The sequence below is a fragment of the Mya arenaria genome, chromosome 10 (assembly GCF_026914265.1).
Source record: "Mya arenaria isolate MELC-2E11 chromosome 10, ASM2691426v1".
Classification (NCBI taxonomy): domain Eukaryota; kingdom Metazoa; phylum Mollusca; class Bivalvia; order Myida; family Myidae; genus Mya; species Mya arenaria.
The window spans coordinates 3,551,121-3,572,651 of record NC_069131.1 but is presented as its reverse complement, the minus strand read 5'-3'; the positions used below and the strand labels follow the sequence as shown (position 1 = coordinate 3,572,651).

The following is a 21,531-nucleotide window of genomic DNA, read 5'->3' as shown; positions in this document are numbered from 1 at the left end:
ACTTGGAGGTTGGGCCTGGCCAGAAGATGGTCCCTATTGATTTTAGGGGTCATTGGGCCAAAGGTCAAGGTCACAGTGACCTTGAATGATAAAAGGTTGTCTGAGTTATAACTCAACAATGCCTGCACCCATGGCCCTCAAACTTGACATGGAGGTTGGGCCTGACCAGTAGATGACATCTGATGATTTTAGGGGTCAAAAGTCAAGGTCAGTGACCTTGAAAGCGAACTCAACAATTCCTGGACCTATGGTCATCAAACTTGACATGAAGGTTGGGCCTGCCCAGTAGATGACCCCTATCGACTTTAGGGGTCATCAGGCCAAGGTCAATGTCACAGTAACCTTTAACGCAAAAAAGTTAACAAATCTTCTCCCACTGATATCTCAACAATGCCTGACCCTATGATCATTAAACTTGACATGGATGCTAAGTCTGACCAGTAGATCACCCTTATTGATTTTAGGATTTATAGAGCCAAAGGTCAAGTCACAGTGATCTTGAATGGTAAAAGGTTGTCTGAGTGATAACTCAACAATGCCTGAACCCATGGCCTTCAAACTTGACTTGGAGTTGCATCTGACTTGTAGATGACCCCTTATGATTTAAGGGGTCATTGGGTCAAAGGTCAAGGCCACAGTGACCTTGAACGAAAAATACATTCTGTGATATAACTTGACAATGCCTGCACCCATGGCCCTCGAACTTAATATTTAGGTTTCTGGTGACCAGCTGATGACTCTGGATTTTGAGTTCATAGAGTCAAAGGTCATGGTCATAACACACTCTATCCTCACACTTTAATGGTCATAATCTTAAAACTGCCTTAAAGGCAACACACCAGCTGTCATTTCGGTCCATGCATATTTCATTCAATTGTCCATATAATCCTGACAACATGACGCTCAGGGTTGGGGGGGGGGCATAATGTTTAACAAACATCTCTTGTTACTATCGAATCGCGAGTTTTTGTATTCTTATAGTGAAATAATCGAACGAATTCGTCAAACGAATATGTTTTTTTTGTAATAGCTTGCAATCCATCGAGATAAATGCCCCTGGTGAACCGGTGCTGGTATCGCGTCTATATGTCACTCTCGAACGCCGAATACCTATTAAGTCAGTGTGTATTGGAATTGAAAATGGTGCACATTTTATTCCTTTCAATGGCCAGTTTCATTTAAACATAAGCCGCTAAAGATGGATGGATGGATGGATGGATGATGGATGGATGAATGGATGGATGGACGAACGAAGGAACGAAAGAACGAAAAAATGAATGAATGGTAGCAATATGTTGTTGTTGACTGTTTCATTCAGTCATTGTTGTCATACTTATATACTTAAGTCTTGCAAAAATCAACAATAGCTTTGTTCATACACGCTTGTATCCTGCCACATGTATATTTGAACCTTTTTGCTGGAAGGAAAGGCAGAAGTTAGGATGACTTTTATGTGTAAAGAATACATCTGTATATGACTTTTTTTCCTGTAAAATATTGAATATATGCTTTTGTTTGTAAAAAGCTGATATTAACAAGGCTGTGTAAGGTATATATGAATTAAGATTGATCATACTCAATAAACTTTTAACATAATGTATGTAAAATCCATTTATCATTTGAAATACTTTAAGGGGCGTTTTAAAATAATTTTTTATTGAGTAACTTCTTGAGTAAGCTAAACAATAGTTTTTTTCATATATAAAATTATTATGGTATCCTTTTTTAACTAGTGTTGTGTTACTGTCAGCGCCGTGTATATACATGTAGTCTAAGATACTTGCTATGTATGATCACGTGACTGGTGGTTTCAAAACCAAGCATGTGTATCTCTCGCCTTCGCCATTTTTCTCGCAGGAGTGTAACCGATCAGTGATGGTAGCTTTACGTTTTTTACAATGAGTTAAAGCGGTTACCAGACAAAAGTTGGGCCTTATTTATAAATTAAATTATGCTGCACCTTCTAAACTTCTGACAACTTATTAAAGTGATGCATTGAGTTAAACAATATATCCTATCAATTGTGTATAATTGTTTAAGGAACAGGAAAGGTTATATGTTTAAGCAGTTCGTTATAAGACAGTTAAATACTCATTAATCTCTTATATTTTGAAAGTTTGTAAACATTTGTATTTAAGTACGTAAGATAAGTATACAATGTATATTATTCAATTTGATAATAGTCATCTCTCTCCATTCCGACCTTACAAGAGGATCTCATATTTGACCGCTCCTTGCCGTTAACGTTTGGATGAGCCGCGACAAAGAGGCACGGCAACTAGGGCATCGTAACATTGGTACTCTTGTAGGATGTCATCGCTGTTATTGCCATGAACAACATCGCCTGCCGCTGATGTTCTCGGGCTAAACTATCAAAGCAGTATCCACACATTGGTGGTCGTTAGAGGAGCTGCTTGTTACCAGCTATACTTTTGCCTGAGAAGCGTTCCACGGGTAGAGGCGTTGCAAACAGTCCTCTCCAAAGGGGTATTCCAAAAATAGGCATAAAATAAAAAAATAAAAAAACAAAAACAGAAAAGGTGTTGATTTCTGTGTGAGATCATATTTATTTCACTCATGATCATAGAAAAAAATCATTTTCACTTATGGGTACGATCTGTCAATGAAACCAACACATATCCTCTAAATGTTTAGTAAACCACTTATGAGTCTCAAACCAAATTGTCGCTCTTTTTTCATTACATTTGTCTATTTCAGTTCGACATCTTCTTTTTCGCTTTCTTTGTGCTTTCCTCAAGTATTACTTGTACGGATGAGTTAAAGATATAACCTTGACCATGAAAGCGAATTTCCGAAAATCAATTACTTGAAATTCTTTCACATATATGTGCATTTTGGTTCCTACATAAATGGCCTTGTATAAACAACTCCAAATCAAATAATTTTGGCGTAACTTAAACGGGCTCAAGCTTTTAAACTTTCGCCCCTCTTTCAGAGCCGATATTGATTCGAATTTAAATAGGCGGATAGGTTTGAACATATCCCCCTCCCCTGATATTTGAACTTTTTCTGGCAAAACAAAAAACATTTCTGTAGTTTTTTTTCTTCTATATTGAATAAAAAGTAAGCAATGGCAATTTTCGAGGGGGTGGCTCCGAATTTCTAGAAGGGGCTTTCTTTACTTGTACAAGTTGTGCTGATTAAGTCACACTGATTATGCTTCTTGACTTATGTTACTTTTAATCATCTTCCTATTAAGTAACATCCAGACAGAAACAAAATTACAAGCTTTTTCATGAATCAATGATTTCAACATGTAATTAGGGAACGTCCAATCATTATCAAAAGTATTCACTAAGTAGCTTATTTCATTGGCCGTTCTAAATATATAGCTCAACAATATTTTAAGGAAGATATAACGATGTATGTGTACGTATTGTTTTGACATTGTATGTCTCTCGTATGGTGTCTGTTTGAGCATGAAACATATGTCTTCGTTGTCAATGATTGTCAGTGTAGTGTTAACCTCTCCGGATTATTGTCGTGACAACGAGAGCCGGGCTTTGTTTGTAAATAATCGTCGTTCTATTTAAGACGTATTTAGCAGGTTTTACAGGTTAAATGAACTGTTTTTCTTCTTTTGTGTGATAACTAGCAACTCTCAGCGACGAAGCTCAGAGTGTAGATCAAACTACGGACCCTCTGGGTCAAAGCTTGTCAGGTTAACCACTCGATCGTTGCTACCAAAACGTGTTTTAATATGTTTCGTTGCATGTTTCGTTTTTATAAAACTCATAAAAACTCAGAACTCGTCTGAAACACTGCACGTGTATATTTAAAGTCATGTTCAATCTTTAGTTAAGATTCAAACACATAACATGGCAATATGTACACTATATGTGTGTAGATTCAAACAAATCAAGTGCAACATAGAAATACCAAAACTATTTTTTCATTAAAATAATTTATTTAGTATATTGGTTTACAATTCGAAACTAAAAAATTAATACACAGTTTCATTTTACAATGATATAATTGACAAAAATTTAAAAGCAGAACCGAAATATTTGAAATAAGCACAATTCATCAAATTACATAACACTAAATCACCATTTTGAAAATAAAATGACACGTCCCTCACAAACTAACTCTACATAACCATTAACTCACATGTAATGTAAACAATCGGAAACAGTCAATTTACGTTAGAAGAAAGATCGCCCGGAAACGAAATACATCCATACGTAATGTCCGGGCTCAGAGGTGATCCACTTTTTATGAATAATTACCAGATATATAACAAGTCTTTGAGTCTGGACGAGTAACGATGCAACCATCATACCCGATACATACGTTGTAAACCTTGTATAATCACTTTTCTTCTCCTTCACAGCATTTCCTCACTTAATAAAACATAACCTTACATGAACGAAACATACCTCCTATAACACTTAATAAAACAACGCCCCTTCGAGTCTCTGTTCCATCATAGATAACACAAGTAGCACAAGGAAGCAGATCCGGTAAGCTGTGTGATTTTGTAAATGAAAGAAAAATCCAATATTGGCCGTTTATTTGAAACAAAGGTCCAGTCCCGGCACGGGCAATTTAAATAGTTAAAGACTGAAAGTATGTTAATATATAAATCATATTCATAAATATTCAAAATGTTGCCACATCTCCGTTTATAAATGAATACATATATTTGTTTCAAAGAATCATTCTTTAATTTTATATATACATTACATAGATGGTAAAATTTGCTCAAACATGTTGTACAAACGCATTGTTTTAGAAATGATATATTCAGAGTGTCAATCCATTATATCCACAACAACATGAATGAATGACATTCCCCTTTTGTCGTACTAGGTCAGCTTGTATACAACAATTTCTGAGGACTTGTCTTTCACTACAAAAAGCAAATTGCGCTGTTTTGAATAACTCATGCACAGAACGGATGCAGTGTGACTTTCATCCAAGAGCTTAACAACTTCTTGACAATTTTCGGACATCAGCCTGATTCCTTTATGTACAAACAGGATATTTCCATCACCAACAGTTATCACTTGTTTTGGGGTTTCTTCTTCAAGCGACAGGAATGAAGCTAGCATATTGCCATGCAAATCAATTTTGGTCAAACGTCGAAGGCCCCAACTTGCATTGTCGGACACATATATCATCTCCTGCCCATTACAAATATCTATAGCAACGTGAGAAGGTACATTAAACAGCTGGTTTCCCTTTGGCTCATTTTCTATGCTGTGAATAAATCCAGTCTTCATATCCAGCACGGATATCTTAGGTGGATCTCTAAAGCAGACAACTAATTTCCCATTAATATAGTCAATGTCATAACATTTTCCACCAATATTTAATTTGCCATCTTCCTTTAACTGCCCTGTGTTTTCACTACTGAATATGGTAAGAACTGGTATATATGGACAAGAAATAGCAAAACGGTTTCCATCAAGAGCTGTACTGGAACCATAGGTGTAACAGTAATTGTTTGGGAGAGAATGAATTATACTGCTGCTCCTATTTTGAGTATTACAAACATCTTCGTAAAGACCTACTCTATTGCACTTTTGGTCAAAAGCCACCAATTTGTCGTTTCCAAAATAGCATATCATTCTTGGGAAAAGTACAGTAGTTTTAATATCAGGTTTCAATATATTTGGACCTCTTGGAAATATGATATCTAGTGTCTCACATTTCACGAGCGTAGAGTATGCAGTTGTTGAGCCTCGATGCAAGTCGCTCTGACTTAAAGCCATGTTTCTGAAGTTTAAAACAAACGTTTTGCATCCATTTATTATTTTCACGAACTGATGAAAAGGTTTTGATTTGATTAACGATCATTACATTATAACGTTCGAGGTTTAATTGATGTGCAGTGTATTTAAATTTGATTTAAAGGAACAACTTTGCCTGCTATAGAAACCAGGAAGCTAGACACTGTTACTATCTTACTTTGTATAAGTGAAAATGATAACATTTTATTGCACAATACGCTATACATATTGAATGGTAAATGTTATATAAACATTTTTCTTGACGATGCTCATGTAACAATAATAAATTTGCATTATTTTTTTTTATGAAAGCCACTATGTATATACAGTTTTTGCGAAGGACAACGGATTCTTTTCCATCACATAACCTTATCTAAGGAGTTAAGAACTAGTTGTTAAAAAGTGTTTTTATTAAATATATAAATTATAAAAACTAAATCAATATTCTTGAGAAGTTCAATGCAGCAAATATTATTAAATTTCCACCAATAAGATTAATACGTCACGTAAGGGCAATTTTGGTTTAATTGCGCCACGAAAATGAACTCGCGCACAACTGACGTCATTTTCATGATAATAAAAATGTCCGATGGATAGGTTTACATTGACACATTAAGTCCTTTAAGGTTTTTTTTTAAAATAGAATTATCGATGAAAGAAAAGATTAAAAAGATTTATCGTCAATGAAAGACCTTATGCTAAAGTAATGAGTGCTATCGGATCCGGTTTTAACGTTAACCGGAAGTTTAAATCCGGGTGAATGTTAAAATGGAACAAGGAAGTGTAATGATGAAAAGATTTTGTTCTAAATATTCCGTCGCGAAATGAATATTACTCTTAGTCAATATTTGTTTATTTTCGGATTTCATGAAACATTTAAAACATACGCTATGTATTGCTTTTTACCGACATTTCATAGATCATGATCGTAAACGGATACATAAGAATCAGTGTGTTGACTTCTATCACATGCCACGTATCATTGCTGTTTACAAATTTTGCATGATGATAAATGTGTGATTTAACACTGCTTTTTTCGATCGGGAAGAAAATAATATCGCTCAGAATTGTTGTAAAAATTGCTTAATTTCTAAAACCATGATTTTTTCTCGGGATTTTATTATAATTTGATATTTGAATAAAGTAAATGTAGTTGATTTATTTTCGAAATTATTTTAAGAACATTGATAAGTCCTCTTGATCTCTTTTACAACATGAACTAAGCCATTAATATATTCCCATCAAAAATCCACTCGCATTACATATCGCATATATACGGCAGTCCGTATTTCACTACCCTGCTGACGTCATCTTTTATCATGTATTATTGGGCAAAATAAAATTGAGGTTTGGCAACATCTAAAAGTGAGTCTTTCAAGCGCATCGTGAAATCAAAATTAGAAACAATATTCTTGACTATCAAGTGATGTAAAATAGAAATGCATATAATACAACAGTTATTAATACTGCGTTTCGATCCGGAATGTGGTATTCGACTTACAGAATTTTACTAGGCTAGGGGTATCGAGAAATCCTAATTTAAAATAATGTTCTTTATTAAAATACAATGTTACCCAATGGATACTAAGTACGTATAACCCTTGTATTTTGTCATTTTCTAATAGTTGTTTCATATAATGACAATACTCCTAAAGAGTATACAATCATTGATCATCAAAGTGTTAGATGAGATCTCTTTAAAAAAGAAAGTACAATTCTATTAAATACACTTACATACGGTGTATTCCACAAGGTAACTTTTATCAACAACTACAAAACTTTCTGGTTGAGATCATCTCACGAGATGTGGTGTAGGATAACAATAAACAAATGCAGCGAATAAGAACTGACATAATGTAAATTGAATAGGCGCTCAGATTTCTTTTTCAAGTGACACGCAAGTCACCCTAACTTTAAACATGACTCTCATTGTCAATATTTTGGTTACGTTTGCTGACGAAATCGTGGTTGCCTATATCACGGTTACTGTTAATGAAGGGTTATCCTGTTCAATGGAAAAAAAAGTCTAGGACATTTTGAACTGTTTGAGTGAGCACCATTATTCACACTTGATGAGTAAGGCTGCTTTTTGTGATACATTAATGTACAATAACGAACATTTATGGCACTAACACCATTTTGTCGACAGGTTTATGCGTTGGAGTTCCCAAAGTTTTATTATTACCTATATCATAGTATCACATTCGATGAATAAAGTTTGGCAGCGAATATGTCGCCTGAGATCTTTTAAATTTCATTTGTCACTCCTCATTCACGAACTCATGTACATATTTATAACTAGGTAGCTTCTTTCATATTGCTATAAAACAATGAAAATTACACGTCTTATCTGAGTTGTCTACAATGGAAAATAAACGGTTTCCATCAAGAGCTGTACTGCAACTATCTTCTTGAATTGGCATCGAAAGAGTAACAATGCTACTGCTGAGCTTCTTTTAATTATTACAAACGTTTTCAAATAGAAATGCTTGATTATTCTTCGTTGTAAATGCCACTTGTTTGTCGTGTCCGAAGAAGCAAATGATATTGAGGCAATTATTATAGTACTTGATAATGATAGATAATGATAGATTGGAACAGCAATTTAAGTTCTTGTTTTTCCCATAGTACGAGCTTGGAGTATGCAGTTGTAGAGCCTAGACATAAATCGGATGTACTAGAAGCCATGATTATAAAATCCAAAACAAACTATTGTATACATTCTTTTGAATGATCATTAAAACAAAACATAAGAGAGGATGATTGATGTGTATTGTATTATTCTGATCAATTTAAAGAACCAATCAACTAACTTGCGTAGAAAGAAAAACAAAAAGCACGACAGGGGTAACCATCAATAACTCTTAACAGAGCGAAAAAAAAACAAGCATTGCACAACACTACCTACATATTGAATGGTAATTGTTCCATCGTTATTATGTTTACGATATACATGTACTTATATTAATAAGTATATTTGGACAAAGCATTTTTAAAACTAAAATCAGAGTTTTATATTTTAATACAATTGTTACATCGGACGTCGAACAATATTAATTTTCGTCAGACTACACTGAAGTAAAAATGTAAGAATGTAAACTTTGTGTTGTTAAAACACTTGTTTAGGCATCGTTTTTGTTTATAAATATATAGGCATACTCACGATCACAATGTCACTGCATCTATTAAGTAAGCCATTAAAATACAAAAATAAGTTCCTTTAATATCATTCTTCCTCCTCTATAACATGCTAAACTCAGTATTTGTTTGGTGCATTTAAACTATTCCGCTCGCTGTATAGCGGAGGGCTTTGTCATATATTGATTTTGTCTTATGAAGCAATTGAACAGGATATAGATAAAATCTCACATTTCGTTCTTACAATCGACCAGAGTCGTTCAATGATAGGATAAATGCAGATTTCTTTACTGACTTTTTATGACATGGTTCGCATTATATCAGATTTATTTAAACCATTGGACGATTCAAACGGTAAGAAAATAGCTCGCTACGCAAAGTTGTAAACAAGTAATTAAGAAAATTTACTAAGGCCAAAAATGGTTTGATTATGGTTACATCCTTTTCAAAAGCAAGCAGGGTATGTAGACATTTTGGCATTATACAGGTTCTTAGTGAAACTTGGTCAAGTCATCTTCTGCCAAACACGTTAAAGGTTTTAAGCTACACATCAAAACACACTTATTTGTTTTTCAAAACTGACTATTAAACGGTAGGGTCGGCGCCTATTTGGTAGGTAGAGTCTGGTAGCCCGAACCAAATGTATTTTAGGGTCATATCCGGTGTCATGGCGGTTTAGGCTGTTTAAATCTGCTCTTAGTTAATTCGAGAATTACTCTGCGATGTGCTAGGTACTCAACGTCGGATGGGCCGAATTTCGAAGTATGAATAGTTAAACTGAATTTTCTGAATTTGTGAACTTTCGAAAATGTTATATATTAGTTTGTTATAAACTAATTATCTCTGAAAATCCACGCCGGTTGTTTTCAAATCTATACTACTGGAAAAAGGTTACCCTACTCAATCATAATGTCAGAAAATAATATCGAAACAAATGAGCCAATTGATACGCCAGTCAACCAAACCAAAATACGACCCGTGTCTTCTCCAGAAGAACTTGTTGATCTAAAAAGAAACAGACTTGGAAGTGATGTTTCCGTTGGTGGGGATGACAGCGTGCGAGTTGAGTTGTCAGATAACAATATTGAATCCTTAGCTTTACTTCTGCGCAGCCAACATCTAGCAAACCCTGTGCTCTCAGATGATCAATTTAAACAGCTTGCATCTAGTCTTGCTGATGCAGTTGCCTCCAAATTTGGCGAGAAGATCAAATTTCTCGAAAATAAAAACAACAAATTACGCCAAAGGGTTCAACTACTTGAAAATCAAGCAGATGCTGCTCAGCGGTACTCAAGACGCAACATCCTCCGCATATCCGGAGTCCCTGAAGTTAACCAAACACCAGTAGGAAACACCGCTTCCAAGTCTAACAAAGAGGACACTGATGATTATGTCCTCACCTTTTGTGCTAAACTTGGTGTCTCAATGGATAAATGCGGCATCGACCGATCACATCGCACAGGCAAACAGAACAAGGGTCCGCGCGATATTATGGTCAAGTTTGCCACATACAGAGCTCGAGAACGCTTATACAAATCTCGTGCACTTGCAAAGGACAAGGGCTAAAAGAACATCTTCGTCAACGAAGATCTAACGAGGGAGCGCGCGCGACTTCTCTTCCTGGCTAGGCAACAAGTCAAATCCAAACGTATACTCAGTACTTGGACTCACGATGGAACAATTTTAATCGAAATGCCTGGAAGCAGTTTTGTTCACCGTGTGAGTACAGAAGACGACCTCAATAAGCTTCTGTACTAAGTGTGACGCTTTTATTGGTGACCAGTGTATCTCAGTGAAATGACCACTTACATCGATACTATTTAATCCTTTTCATTGTGGTGTACGAGTATGTCTGTCTCGCTTTGATGAATTTATTGTGCATATACTATATACATGTGCCTTAATTCATACCTGTCGATTTTGTATAGCATGTTGTATCGGTTTTGTTAATCTTTAAGATAGTATCTATGCTAACATTGGGTTAAATTCATTAATTTTTTTAAATTATTATTTTTTTTATTTTCACTTAAATATCATTATTCACATTTAAACTTGTGTAAAACCTTTTCATTAAAAATTGTTAAAGTCCTTTTAAACTTAAGGTTATCTGACTATAGGTTATTTACTCATTAATGGTACTGCGTGTTGTATTGCGTAACTATGTATAAGTATGTATATACATATGAGTGTGCCAGTGTCTGTCAAGTTGTATACAATATTCATGTTTATGCTTTAATGTAAACATTTATAAAAATATCTCAATTCATTTGTCCTCATACATAGCATACTACCTGTTTTGTCATATAGATAGAAACCTATGCGATACTTCACGGATACTCGTAATAGTTACGGCATCTTCATAGTGTGTATATGTACTGTACTGTATTATTGATGATTACTTGATTTTACTTATATATCTCGATTGAACAACATCTATTTCAATTTTAAGTAAACTGAGGATCTTTCAAGAAAATATGTTAAATAGGTTATAACTTAAAGTGTTTAGGTATCCTTTATGTCTATGTACAAACTGACATGTTTAAATTTATGCTATCAACTTGTACATACGATTGATTACCATTTAGTGTAAATTAATGTTCAATTCCTTAAGAACACAGTTTAAACTCTTCGATGAAAATATGAATTACTATTACACTTTTCTCTTTTTTTTTGCATCAAATATGTTTTCCTGTTGTTGTTTTTTCTTCCAGTTGAATAACCACTTTACCGGTCAATTGAACAGCTATAATAATAATATTTTCGATCTCATTTAAAACAGATAATTTTATTTTTTTTAATCATCGGCCAGCAAGAACGCTTCCCCAATGCTTACTTGTGAATTGCATTTATTACTGTTTTCTTTTCTCTCTTTTCTCTCTCTTCTCTCTCTATGCAGTTTCTGTGTTTTTTAGTGGTTAGAGTCGAATCATGTCTTTTTTGTCCAGCTGAATATTTACAGTATAGTTTTGAGAGGCATGACAACCGTAGAAATGTATTTGTTTTTACTTTTGCGCATATCTTGACTGCTCGTAATATTCCATCAATAATTGTCATGCCTAAGTACTGTCTATATGTTCAATTCCCATTATTTTTGACAATATTTTTCGCATTTGTTATAGTTCAAAATAGTCATAGCAGCTACTCAGTCAAGTTAAATATTGTTTGTTCGAACAACATTCACTTGTCTATGTCCGATGGAGCCCGCTTTTATCTTCCAAGTGAAACGTATCGTAATAATAATTGTTTTGCAAAAAAATTAACGGAATTTTTATTTTCCACGGTTATACTAGCTTGGTAGTACACTATTATTTTATTGTCCGGAGATATTCACCCAAATCCTGGTCCTAGTTCAAGTCACAATTCATCCACTGTCAGTTTGAATGGTGAAAGTTCTCTTAATATTTCGAATTTCTTGTGTAATCCAAACTACCTGTCCCTTATACACTACAATATTCAAAGTCTGTTACCGAAATTGGATTTACTTACAACTGAGCTAGCCTCCTTTGATATTCTTACCTTTTCGGAAACGTGGTTAGCTTCTTCAATATTAGACGACCAAATTCTTATTCCTGGATTTTCGCGGCCGGCCCGGCGAGATCGTTGCGGTGATTCGTATGGTGGTGTTGCCGCTTATATCAAAGAAGGTATCAATTTTAAAAGAAGAAACGATTTAGAATTAAATGATATCGAGTGTCTTTGGTTGGAAATTAAGATCCGCACAACTAAGCGTATTCTGCTTGGTGTCTTCTATCGCCCTCCTAATTCAGGTAACAACTACTTTAATAACATTGAAAACTCAATAGGTTTGGCGAGAGAAAGCGGTATTGATGATATTATTGTAACAGGTGATTTCAATCTTAACATTCAAACTAATAATTCAGGGCGTAAGATTCATTCTCTGTCACAGCAGTTTGGCTTTGAGCAATGTATCTCAGAACTAACACATTTTACTGAGCATTCGTCCTCAATTATTGACCTCTTATTCGTCTCTAACTCAAACTCTCTTGTCCATAGTGGTGTTGGTGAGCCTTTTCTCGAGCAAAACTTTCGATTTCATTGCCCTGTATTTGGAATTTTTAGATACCAAAAATCAGTACAGAAGTTCTCTCGTCGTAAAGTATGGAAATATGATATTGGCAATTATAAACAATTACGACAGAAGCTTTCGGATACTGAGTGGACAACTGTTAGAAATGCTAATATAGATCTGTTTACCCCTAATCTAACACGAACTTTCACTGATATTGCCGGCAGTTGTATTCCAAGCAAGGTAGTACATATTTATCCAAATGAACCTCCTTGGATGAACGCTAGCATTAAATTAAAAATCCGGCAACGAAAACGTGCCTTTAGAAAAGCTAAACGCTCAAATAATCCGACACATTGGACAAGGTTCCGCAGCTTGCGAAACGAAATAGTTGCTCTCGTCCGTAGTTCTAAATCACTTTATTTTGATAAACTTGCTTCGAGTCTCAAATCCAGTGAGCTCAGTTGAAAGGACTGGTGGAAAACTTTAAAATCATTAATCACTCCGACAACATCAAGGGGCATTCCGTCATTAGTCAATCCACTTGATAGTGAAATTGTTACGGATGAACAACATAAGGCGGATATTCTCAATGACTTTTTTGTCCGCCAAACATACGTTGACGACTCTAATCAAGCTGTTCCCAAACACGAAATTAGAGCTGAACAAGGAAAACTAGAATCCTTAATCATTTTACCATCTGAGGTTGAGGATGCAATTAATTGTCTCAAGACAGGAAAAGCATCGGGCCCAGATGGCATTAATAATCGTATCCTACGTGAAGCATCTGTCCAACTTAGCCAACCTTTATGTGAATTGTTTAATGTTTCGCTTAATTCTTCGGTTATGCCATTAGAATGGAAATGTTCAAATGTCTGCGCCGTCTTCAAAAAAGGTGATACTTCAAACCCCTCTAACTATCGCCCAATCTCTCTTCTTAATACAATGGAAAAGGTCTTTGAAAGAATTGTATTTAAACATGTATTTAATTTTCTTCGTGATTCACACTTCTTTACCAGTTTCCAATCAGGTTTTATGCCCGATGACTCTACTGTTAACCAGTTAACTTATCTCTATAATACATTTTGTCAAGCTCTCGACGATGGACTTGAGATAAGAGTTGTCTTTTTCGATATAAGTAAAGCCTTTGATAAGGTTTGGCATCGTGGTCTATTGTACAAACTTGAACAAGCAGGACTTTCTGGTCGTATACTGTCTTGGTTTTCCAATTACTTAGGAAATAGGTCTCAGCGCGTTGTAATTCCAGGAGCTACTTCCTCATTATCTGAGATTAAAGCTGGAGTCCCACAGTGATCAATTCTAGGTCCTCTTTTGTTCCTCGTATACATCAATGATATTGTTAAGGAGGTTGATTCAAATATAAACCTTTTTGCGGATAATACGAGTCTCTTTGTTATTGTCGACTCCCCTCAGTCTACAGCCTTAAAACTACAGAATGATATTAACAAAATATCTCTCTGGGCCGACAAATGGCTCGTTAAGTTCACCCATCAAAATCAGAATCAATGGTCATATCTCGTAAAAGAAATAAACCCATTCACCCACCAGTGAATATGTTCGACACAGCTATTCCTTCTGTTGAATCTCACAAACACCTTGGCATTTTTCTCTCTGATGATTGCAGTTGGCATGCTCATATTAACTACATCAAAGATAATGCCTGGTCCAGAGTTAATATAATGAAACGTCTTCGTTATCTACTTGATAGGCGGTCTCTGGAGGTAATATTTCTTTCCTTTATTAGGCCTATCTTGGAGTATGCAGATGCTATCTGGGATAATTGTACACAATACGAAAAAGACGAACTGGATAAAATACAAAACGAATGTGCACGTATAGTTACTGGTTGTACTAGACTTGTTTCTCTGCATTTACTACAAATTGAATCTGGTTGGGAAACTTTAAGTACTAGACGCGAGAAACACAAACTTCTTCTCTTCTTTAAAATGAAAAATGGTTTTACGCCAGATTACTTGTCGGTTTTGGTTCCCCAGACAGTAGGACAAGCTTCATCAAGAACACTTAGAAATTCATCCAATATATCTAGTTTCCGAGCCCGCACATCTTTGTTTTTGAATTCATTCCTTCCTTCTACAATATCTGCATGGAATTCTCTTCCAGTTGACGCAAAGGCTATATACAATATCGTTGGTTTTAAATCATACCTCTATTCTGATAAGCCCAAAACACTTAGAATATTTTATTACGGGAAACGCCGGCTTCAGGTCCTGCACACTCGCCTACGCAACGATTGTAGTTCCCTGAATCACCTTCTCTATGTTAAAAATATTGTTCCCTCACCATTTTGCATGTGTGGAAGACAGGAGACAACATACCACTATCTCTTTATTTGTCCTCTCTTTACTGAACAAAGGCAAAATATGTTTAATACTGTTCAATCTCTAACTGAAGTTACCCTCCTTTGCTTACTATATGGTGATGACACACTGACTGAAGAGCAAAATAATACTCTGTTTGATGCAGTTCATCGCTTTATTTATTTGTCAAAAAGATTTGAAAGCCAGTGATCGACTCAAACCACAAACACTCACACATCTTTTACTTTGCCTCTCCTTCTTTTCGTCTTCGTTCTTTCTCATACTATATTTTTTTCTACCTCAATACAGTTGATTAATTTAGAATAAAGTTGTTGTTTTTTCTACAATAAATGTTTTTGCATTTAACGTCTATCATTCAATTGCCTAAATTTTAAATATTATTTAATATGAGCTTGTATAGATTGTAAGATTATAACTTCATCACTAGTATCCGCCTCAAATGCTAATTGTAATTTATCATAACAGGGAAAGGAACTCTATAAGTTTATTTCTACCGTTCCAATCCTGAAATTTGATTATGTATTTGTATTGAAATGTTGATAAATGTTGCTCAATAAAATATGTTTAAACCAAATGTATTTTTCAGGCCTTACTTCATTCATTTCTGCAAATTTCTTTCTGATTTTGTTTTTATCAAACATCTTTATTTGAATAACGAACACATTTCGAGACAAGGGTACCGCTTCAAGCAATGAATACTGTTTGTATGTCCTTTGTCCGCGAAATTCAGCAAATGTAATACACGTAAATCGGTAGAAGCTGAATGATTGAATGATTGTAGCATTAAAATCAACATGTTGAACCATTATATAACATGCAGAAATATGGGATTTGCACATTACCTTAAATTATTAACTTCTGTGTAATAGTCAAGTTTCAAAACATCCCGTCAATAGTAACTATCAAGACAGGATGGTGTCGAATTCCTAGTACGCCCCGGACAAGCACACACAATACTGAACATAGAGCGAAAAGATGTCTTTCATAATTGGTGAAACAATACTTTTGCTGTACTTCGCGCTGTATCTTCTTTACCATCAATACTTTTTACGAAACGTTACTTATACTGATATGGTTTAATCGCACACTATAAACATTTAAATGACATGTGACGTTTGAATCTTAACTCTTTGACGTCATACTTGTAAGCATTTCTGGCAATTATACCATTGACGGTAAACATATACATAAATGTTATTATGCACGTATTTACAAGACCAATTTCTCTTTAAACATGAAATCCTATCAGAAGTTTTACGTTACTACGTTATTCTTCAGACAGGATTACACGCACTCGGGCTGTAAACCATTTTGTGGGCCTTTGTAGATGGTAACCACCTCAAAAAGGTGTTTTATCGCTATTATTGCATAAAATACACTCCATGACTAACTTGTTGTTTAAAAACGCTGTTAAATGTCACGAACATGCAAAAACAGTTAGTTCAAAATAGCTCCATGACAGGTATTTGTGTGACGTCACGAGCGATGCCATTAAATTGTTTAACATTACGCTCGATAAGGGCCGCAACATAACTTGACAGTTGCATTTTTGTTTTGACGCCATTTTTTTCAGTGTTCAGTCGATTGTAAATTGTCTTTTTAAAAATTGACTGGATTACTCGGATTATTGACACACCACAATTCCTATCGAGTAATTGATTAACTACCGATATTTTCCTTTTTTAACATATATATGCTTTGGCAACTAATTTAAACCGATAAACAATATTCACATGTTCTGGATAAAATGTACTGCATCTACAGCATCAGGGGAAAAGTATTTGAAAATTATTTGTGTATTGCATACGACGTAATTGAAGTATGTTCATATAAGTCGTTTGTTCTGAATAGAATCGACAGAAATAACTGCAGTCGGGAGGAGTTAAACGTTTTAATCTCAATTAAGTGCTGTTAGAACAACTGACGTAAGTATTAACTAGTAAACACACAATAGCCGGCCAGGTAAGGACAACTCAAAACAAAAGTTAAATTTAGATGAACTCATTTCTTAAATACATGTATACAGCTATACGTGCTGAACAATGTTTTGTGCAAAATTTGCATTCGTTTACCCACTTTCAGCCAGAAACCAGGTCGCTCATTGTTATGATGCGGGACCTGGTAGTGCGTATGTAAAACAAAAAGCTGGTCATTAACGGCATGTGAATTTACTGAAAAATGCTCGTTTTCTACCGATATCGCCCGGATTTTGCGTTTTAACGCACCACGACAATGGACCGAAAACACACATGTTATGCAATTATGTGTGTAAGCACGTTTTATAACGAAATACTGATATGGTAGGGAGAGATGATTCAGCAATGACAGAAGTTGTGAGTATGGTAACCAATGTTTAGGTGTTGAATTGTCATCCTTAAAGAATATATTGTGTTAACATGGGTACGTGCTCGATATTATTCAATGACAAACACTTACATATAATTTATTCCACAGGGTAGCTTTAATCAACGTCTTCAAAACGCGCTGGTTTTTCACGAGATGTGTTGTTAACAACTGACCGCTTTTTGACTGCTGATACACTTTAGAAGAAACTTTTGATGATTTTTGCGCTCACATCCTCTAAGTGAGATGCAACTCAGTAAAATGTTAAAGCTGGCTCAAATTCTCACTAATTTGTCTACCTTTGCAGACGTTATGACTCTCTCAACTTCAATATTTGGGATACAAAGAGTCTGTAAAATGTTCTAAAGTAACTTTTGGTTGTTATAGTGATCTCTTGAACAATACAACATCGAACCCGACGGAAAACTTTGGGAGACCAGGCAGCTACAGCTGCCGACAAACCCCTTGGATGCTTTGCTGGTGACGATTATAAATAAAAAGCCGATAGCGCCATTGGAAGTAGGCTTTTATAGCCATCAATGTACGTTATTACATAGCTAGAAATGTTTCGTATTGTACTAAAAAGATGCTCTATTTCAAAACAGACCACTGTTTTGCCATTCCGATTCATTTTGGAAGGTTCCATTAGGAGACTTAAAAATTAAAATTAATAGTAGCCAAAAATGGAGAGGTTGTGGCTCTATATGTCGACCATAAGACATTCGGTATTAAAAAATCCATAATTATATTCGCGAAAGGACTAGCTTGGGTTCGATTTGTAAAAAGGTATCATATTTGAATAAACATATATAAACAAAATATTCATCGCCACATGTGCATTACGTCATTAAACTCTCCAAAAACTGTAATTACGTTTTATTTTAAGGTCAGCTTCGCTTCGACTATGCGATGTTTAGTTAGGTCTATCATTTGACTAAATACGCCCGTTATTTATTGAGTATCACGTCATGTCAATACAACTTAGGGAGAGAGAGAAAATAGACCCCAGACTATTATTTTCTCTTTCTGCTCGGCTCAACAACAACAACATAGGTTAAATGTAAGCTGTGCTAAATAGAGGAGGGGCAAGGAACCTAATACATACGTCGTTCAAAAGAGTTACCTCTTTGCGAAAGAAAAATTTGATTGAATAGTCGTTGGAGTGTCATACGAAATCAATATGTTTGACGCAAACGCTGATATAGAAACTTGTCGTAACTTTTGAACATGTTCAATAGCAGTTAAGGTCGTGGGTAATTCTCGACGTAAATGCCTTTTTGTAAGAACGTCGAGCGATGACCTACGACGTCATACGCCTGCATTACATTATATCTCACCTCGTTCAAAAAGGAATCAACATATATATTAAACAACAAAGTAAATATAAATAGCAAAATAAAAGACAAATGCAAAACAAATGAAAAATGGTTAGAAAAATAGCAATGACAAAAACCTTGTGTGAATAATATACATGTAATATATACATATATATAATATATATTTATAGCGAGAACCGAACAGTATGTTAGCAAAACGTCAAGCTGATTAGAAAAGATCACACTAGACTGAAAACACTGTTACTGTGATCAGGGGTGGGAAACGCATGCCATAGATAGAAGTTGTTAAAATACTAAGTGATACGTTCCATTACGCTGTACAATACCACAAGTACTAATAATGTGCCAATAACTAACACAGATATTTTTAAAGGTTAATAAGAATGTTTAGTTGTAAGGTACAAAACACACTCTGACAGGTGGCAACACGATAGGTGGGGAAAAATGTTAGGTTATTTATCATCTGTTTAATAACACAAACAATAAGGCTAGTGTAACCACTTGATTCTGTGGTTGAATCATTGTAAAATGGCATCTATAAAGCGTTTAATCGCTAAAATTCGATACCTCGTCTCACCAATGGTGAGTAAAAACCAAATGTGTTTTATTTCGAATAAAGCTATAAGTATTCGTCAATGATAATGATGCCTGTTTATGTTGAATAAAAGTTCAATATATGCTCTTAATTACCGGGTGGGGTAAAGTCATCTTGAAATGTATTTTTAACAAATACAAATCTAGAGTCAGTTTTATATTTTTTCCACTCCGAAGTTCAACATACTATACTGCATGGTGTAAGTATTGAATCAAATCATTTCCAATGTAACGTGTCAATATGTATTATTTTGAGGTAAGCATTCACATGCTAATATTTGTAATAATTCTGACTTAAAAGTCATGTCTCAATAACCGGGGCCTACATAACATTATTATACACATTAATACGTATTTAACCCAGACAATTCTATTTGAGCTTACGGCCCCTGACTGGTTGAAATACATTGAAACTTCGTTATCATACTTTATCAAACTTGATTCGTTATAAATAATAATTATAGCCGGATATGAAAATTCAAACAGATCAACAATCAACATTTTTGATTCTATGACAATAACATCAACAATCATATTTCGACTTGCATTTAGTAAATGTAACAGGAATATTATTATAACAAGCCCAGTAAAAGAAATTACCAACCGTTCCAAAGGGTAAGAACACATGTATTAAGAAAATATATTTTGATTCATGTGTACTAAAACTGGGTTCATTTGTGACGTTTTGTGTCTCTCGTCTAATGTTTGTTAGGAACTATATGCTTCTAGGCGGGGTCTTCGTAAAAAGGATTGTGCTGTTGTTCCATGTTTCTGATTTCAGATCGTTTGCTTTTGTGTTCTATGACCTTGGCGTTTACGTCACAGGGTAAACGCCAAAGACATAGAACACACACACACAAATAACAAACAAGAAATATGGGCTAACGGCACAAAACTAAAAAAATACAGTGCTTATGAACTATATAAACAAACTAGGTATGTTTATCAAAAATTGTCCAAGGTACTGGCTTGGAACGGTCAGTAAATTGTAAATGTACTGGGTTTTTTAGCCGGTTTGCATGCATAAACCTCACTCTGATCCCGACAATTCTGAATATAGTATAAATATTAAAGGTAAATCTTATCGAAGTATGCATTACCAATAATAAAAGACATGATCAACAATAAGTAAAGACAATATCCGCTTCCATAACATGAGAGTAACCCTGAAAACGCTGATAATGTGATGATATTACTGAGCTACGAAACAACAAGTTTGTATTCATTGACACTGGTGTTAACATAAAAAAAGGCAACAAGGATTCGTTAAAAGTCGAAAATGCATCACCCTATGTAAGATTCTAAGCATTTCGTATTCATTATAACAGACAAACAGAAGCATGCTTTGTAATTTATATGAATAAAAGCTTTGGTAAGAATAATTTATTGCGTGGGAGTTCTATCAATCGCCTCGAGCATGACTATTCAACCAATCGAATATCAAAGGCGGTCTGAAACAACATTTGCAATTATAAAACTGGTATAAAACTGGTATTGGTGTAATTTTGCAACGGTTATTTTATATAAGTATCAATTACTTGGAATCAACATCCGCCTCCGGTTTTAACATTCCCGCTTTTTCTGCACCTGAAAAATATGAAAAGCAACTATCTACACTAGTTTTCTAAACAAATGTTCAAGCTGCGTAAATCAAATGGGTAAAGGCGTAACTACAAATCAGAACCGACTCTTTTCTCAGAAAGCACTCACAGAACTACGAGGAGAAATAGGGGCCAAAAGAGAAAAGTTTTCCCACCTGGTGTTAAATCCATAGACAAGAACTCAAGACACTCCACAGTTTCTGATACTGAAAGTGTTTACAGTCTATGCAGTAACTGGGTTGACAAAAGTTCAACTCGAAAACCAGCAAAATACATGTCTAGTTTTAAAGAGTACGGGAATGCTATAATGGAAACCGAAGCAAACCTTCCCCCAGATACAATCCCTGTCAATATAAGAAATGCATCTTCCAACAG

At 35.0% G+C, this 21,531-nt stretch overlaps 1 protein-coding gene across 2 annotated transcripts; it reads right to left on the bottom strand.

The window, feature by feature from the left end:
* Window positions 1-3,914: 3,914 nt before the first annotated feature.
* LOC128206950 (uncharacterized) lies at window positions 3,915-9,038 on the bottom strand. 2 transcript variants are annotated; one of them, XM_052909695.1, is made up of 2 exons: window positions 8,920-9,038; window positions 3,915-5,742 (listed from the first exon to the last, which is right to left on the bottom strand). In XM_052909695.1, exon 2 carries the CDS (start codon window positions 5,736-5,738, stop codon window positions 4,830-4,832), a length of 909 nt encoding a protein of 302 aa, XP_052765655.1. In that variant the 5' UTR covers window positions 5,739-5,742; window positions 8,920-9,038; the 3' UTR covers window positions 3,915-4,829. The 2 variants fall into 2 exon arrangements, with proteins under 2 accessions (XP_052765655.1, XP_052765656.1); XM_052909696.1 differs by lacking the exon at window positions 8,920-9,038 and adding an exon at window positions 7,491-7,538.
* Between the last annotated feature and the right edge of the window lie 12,493 nt (window positions 9,039-21,531).

Bases quoted from the DNA above. Each gene is read 5' to 3' on its own strand.
- LOC128206950 (XM_052909695.1), bottom strand. From the start codon at position 5,738: ATGGCTTTAAGTCAGAGCGACTTGCATCGAGGCTCAACAACTGCATAC.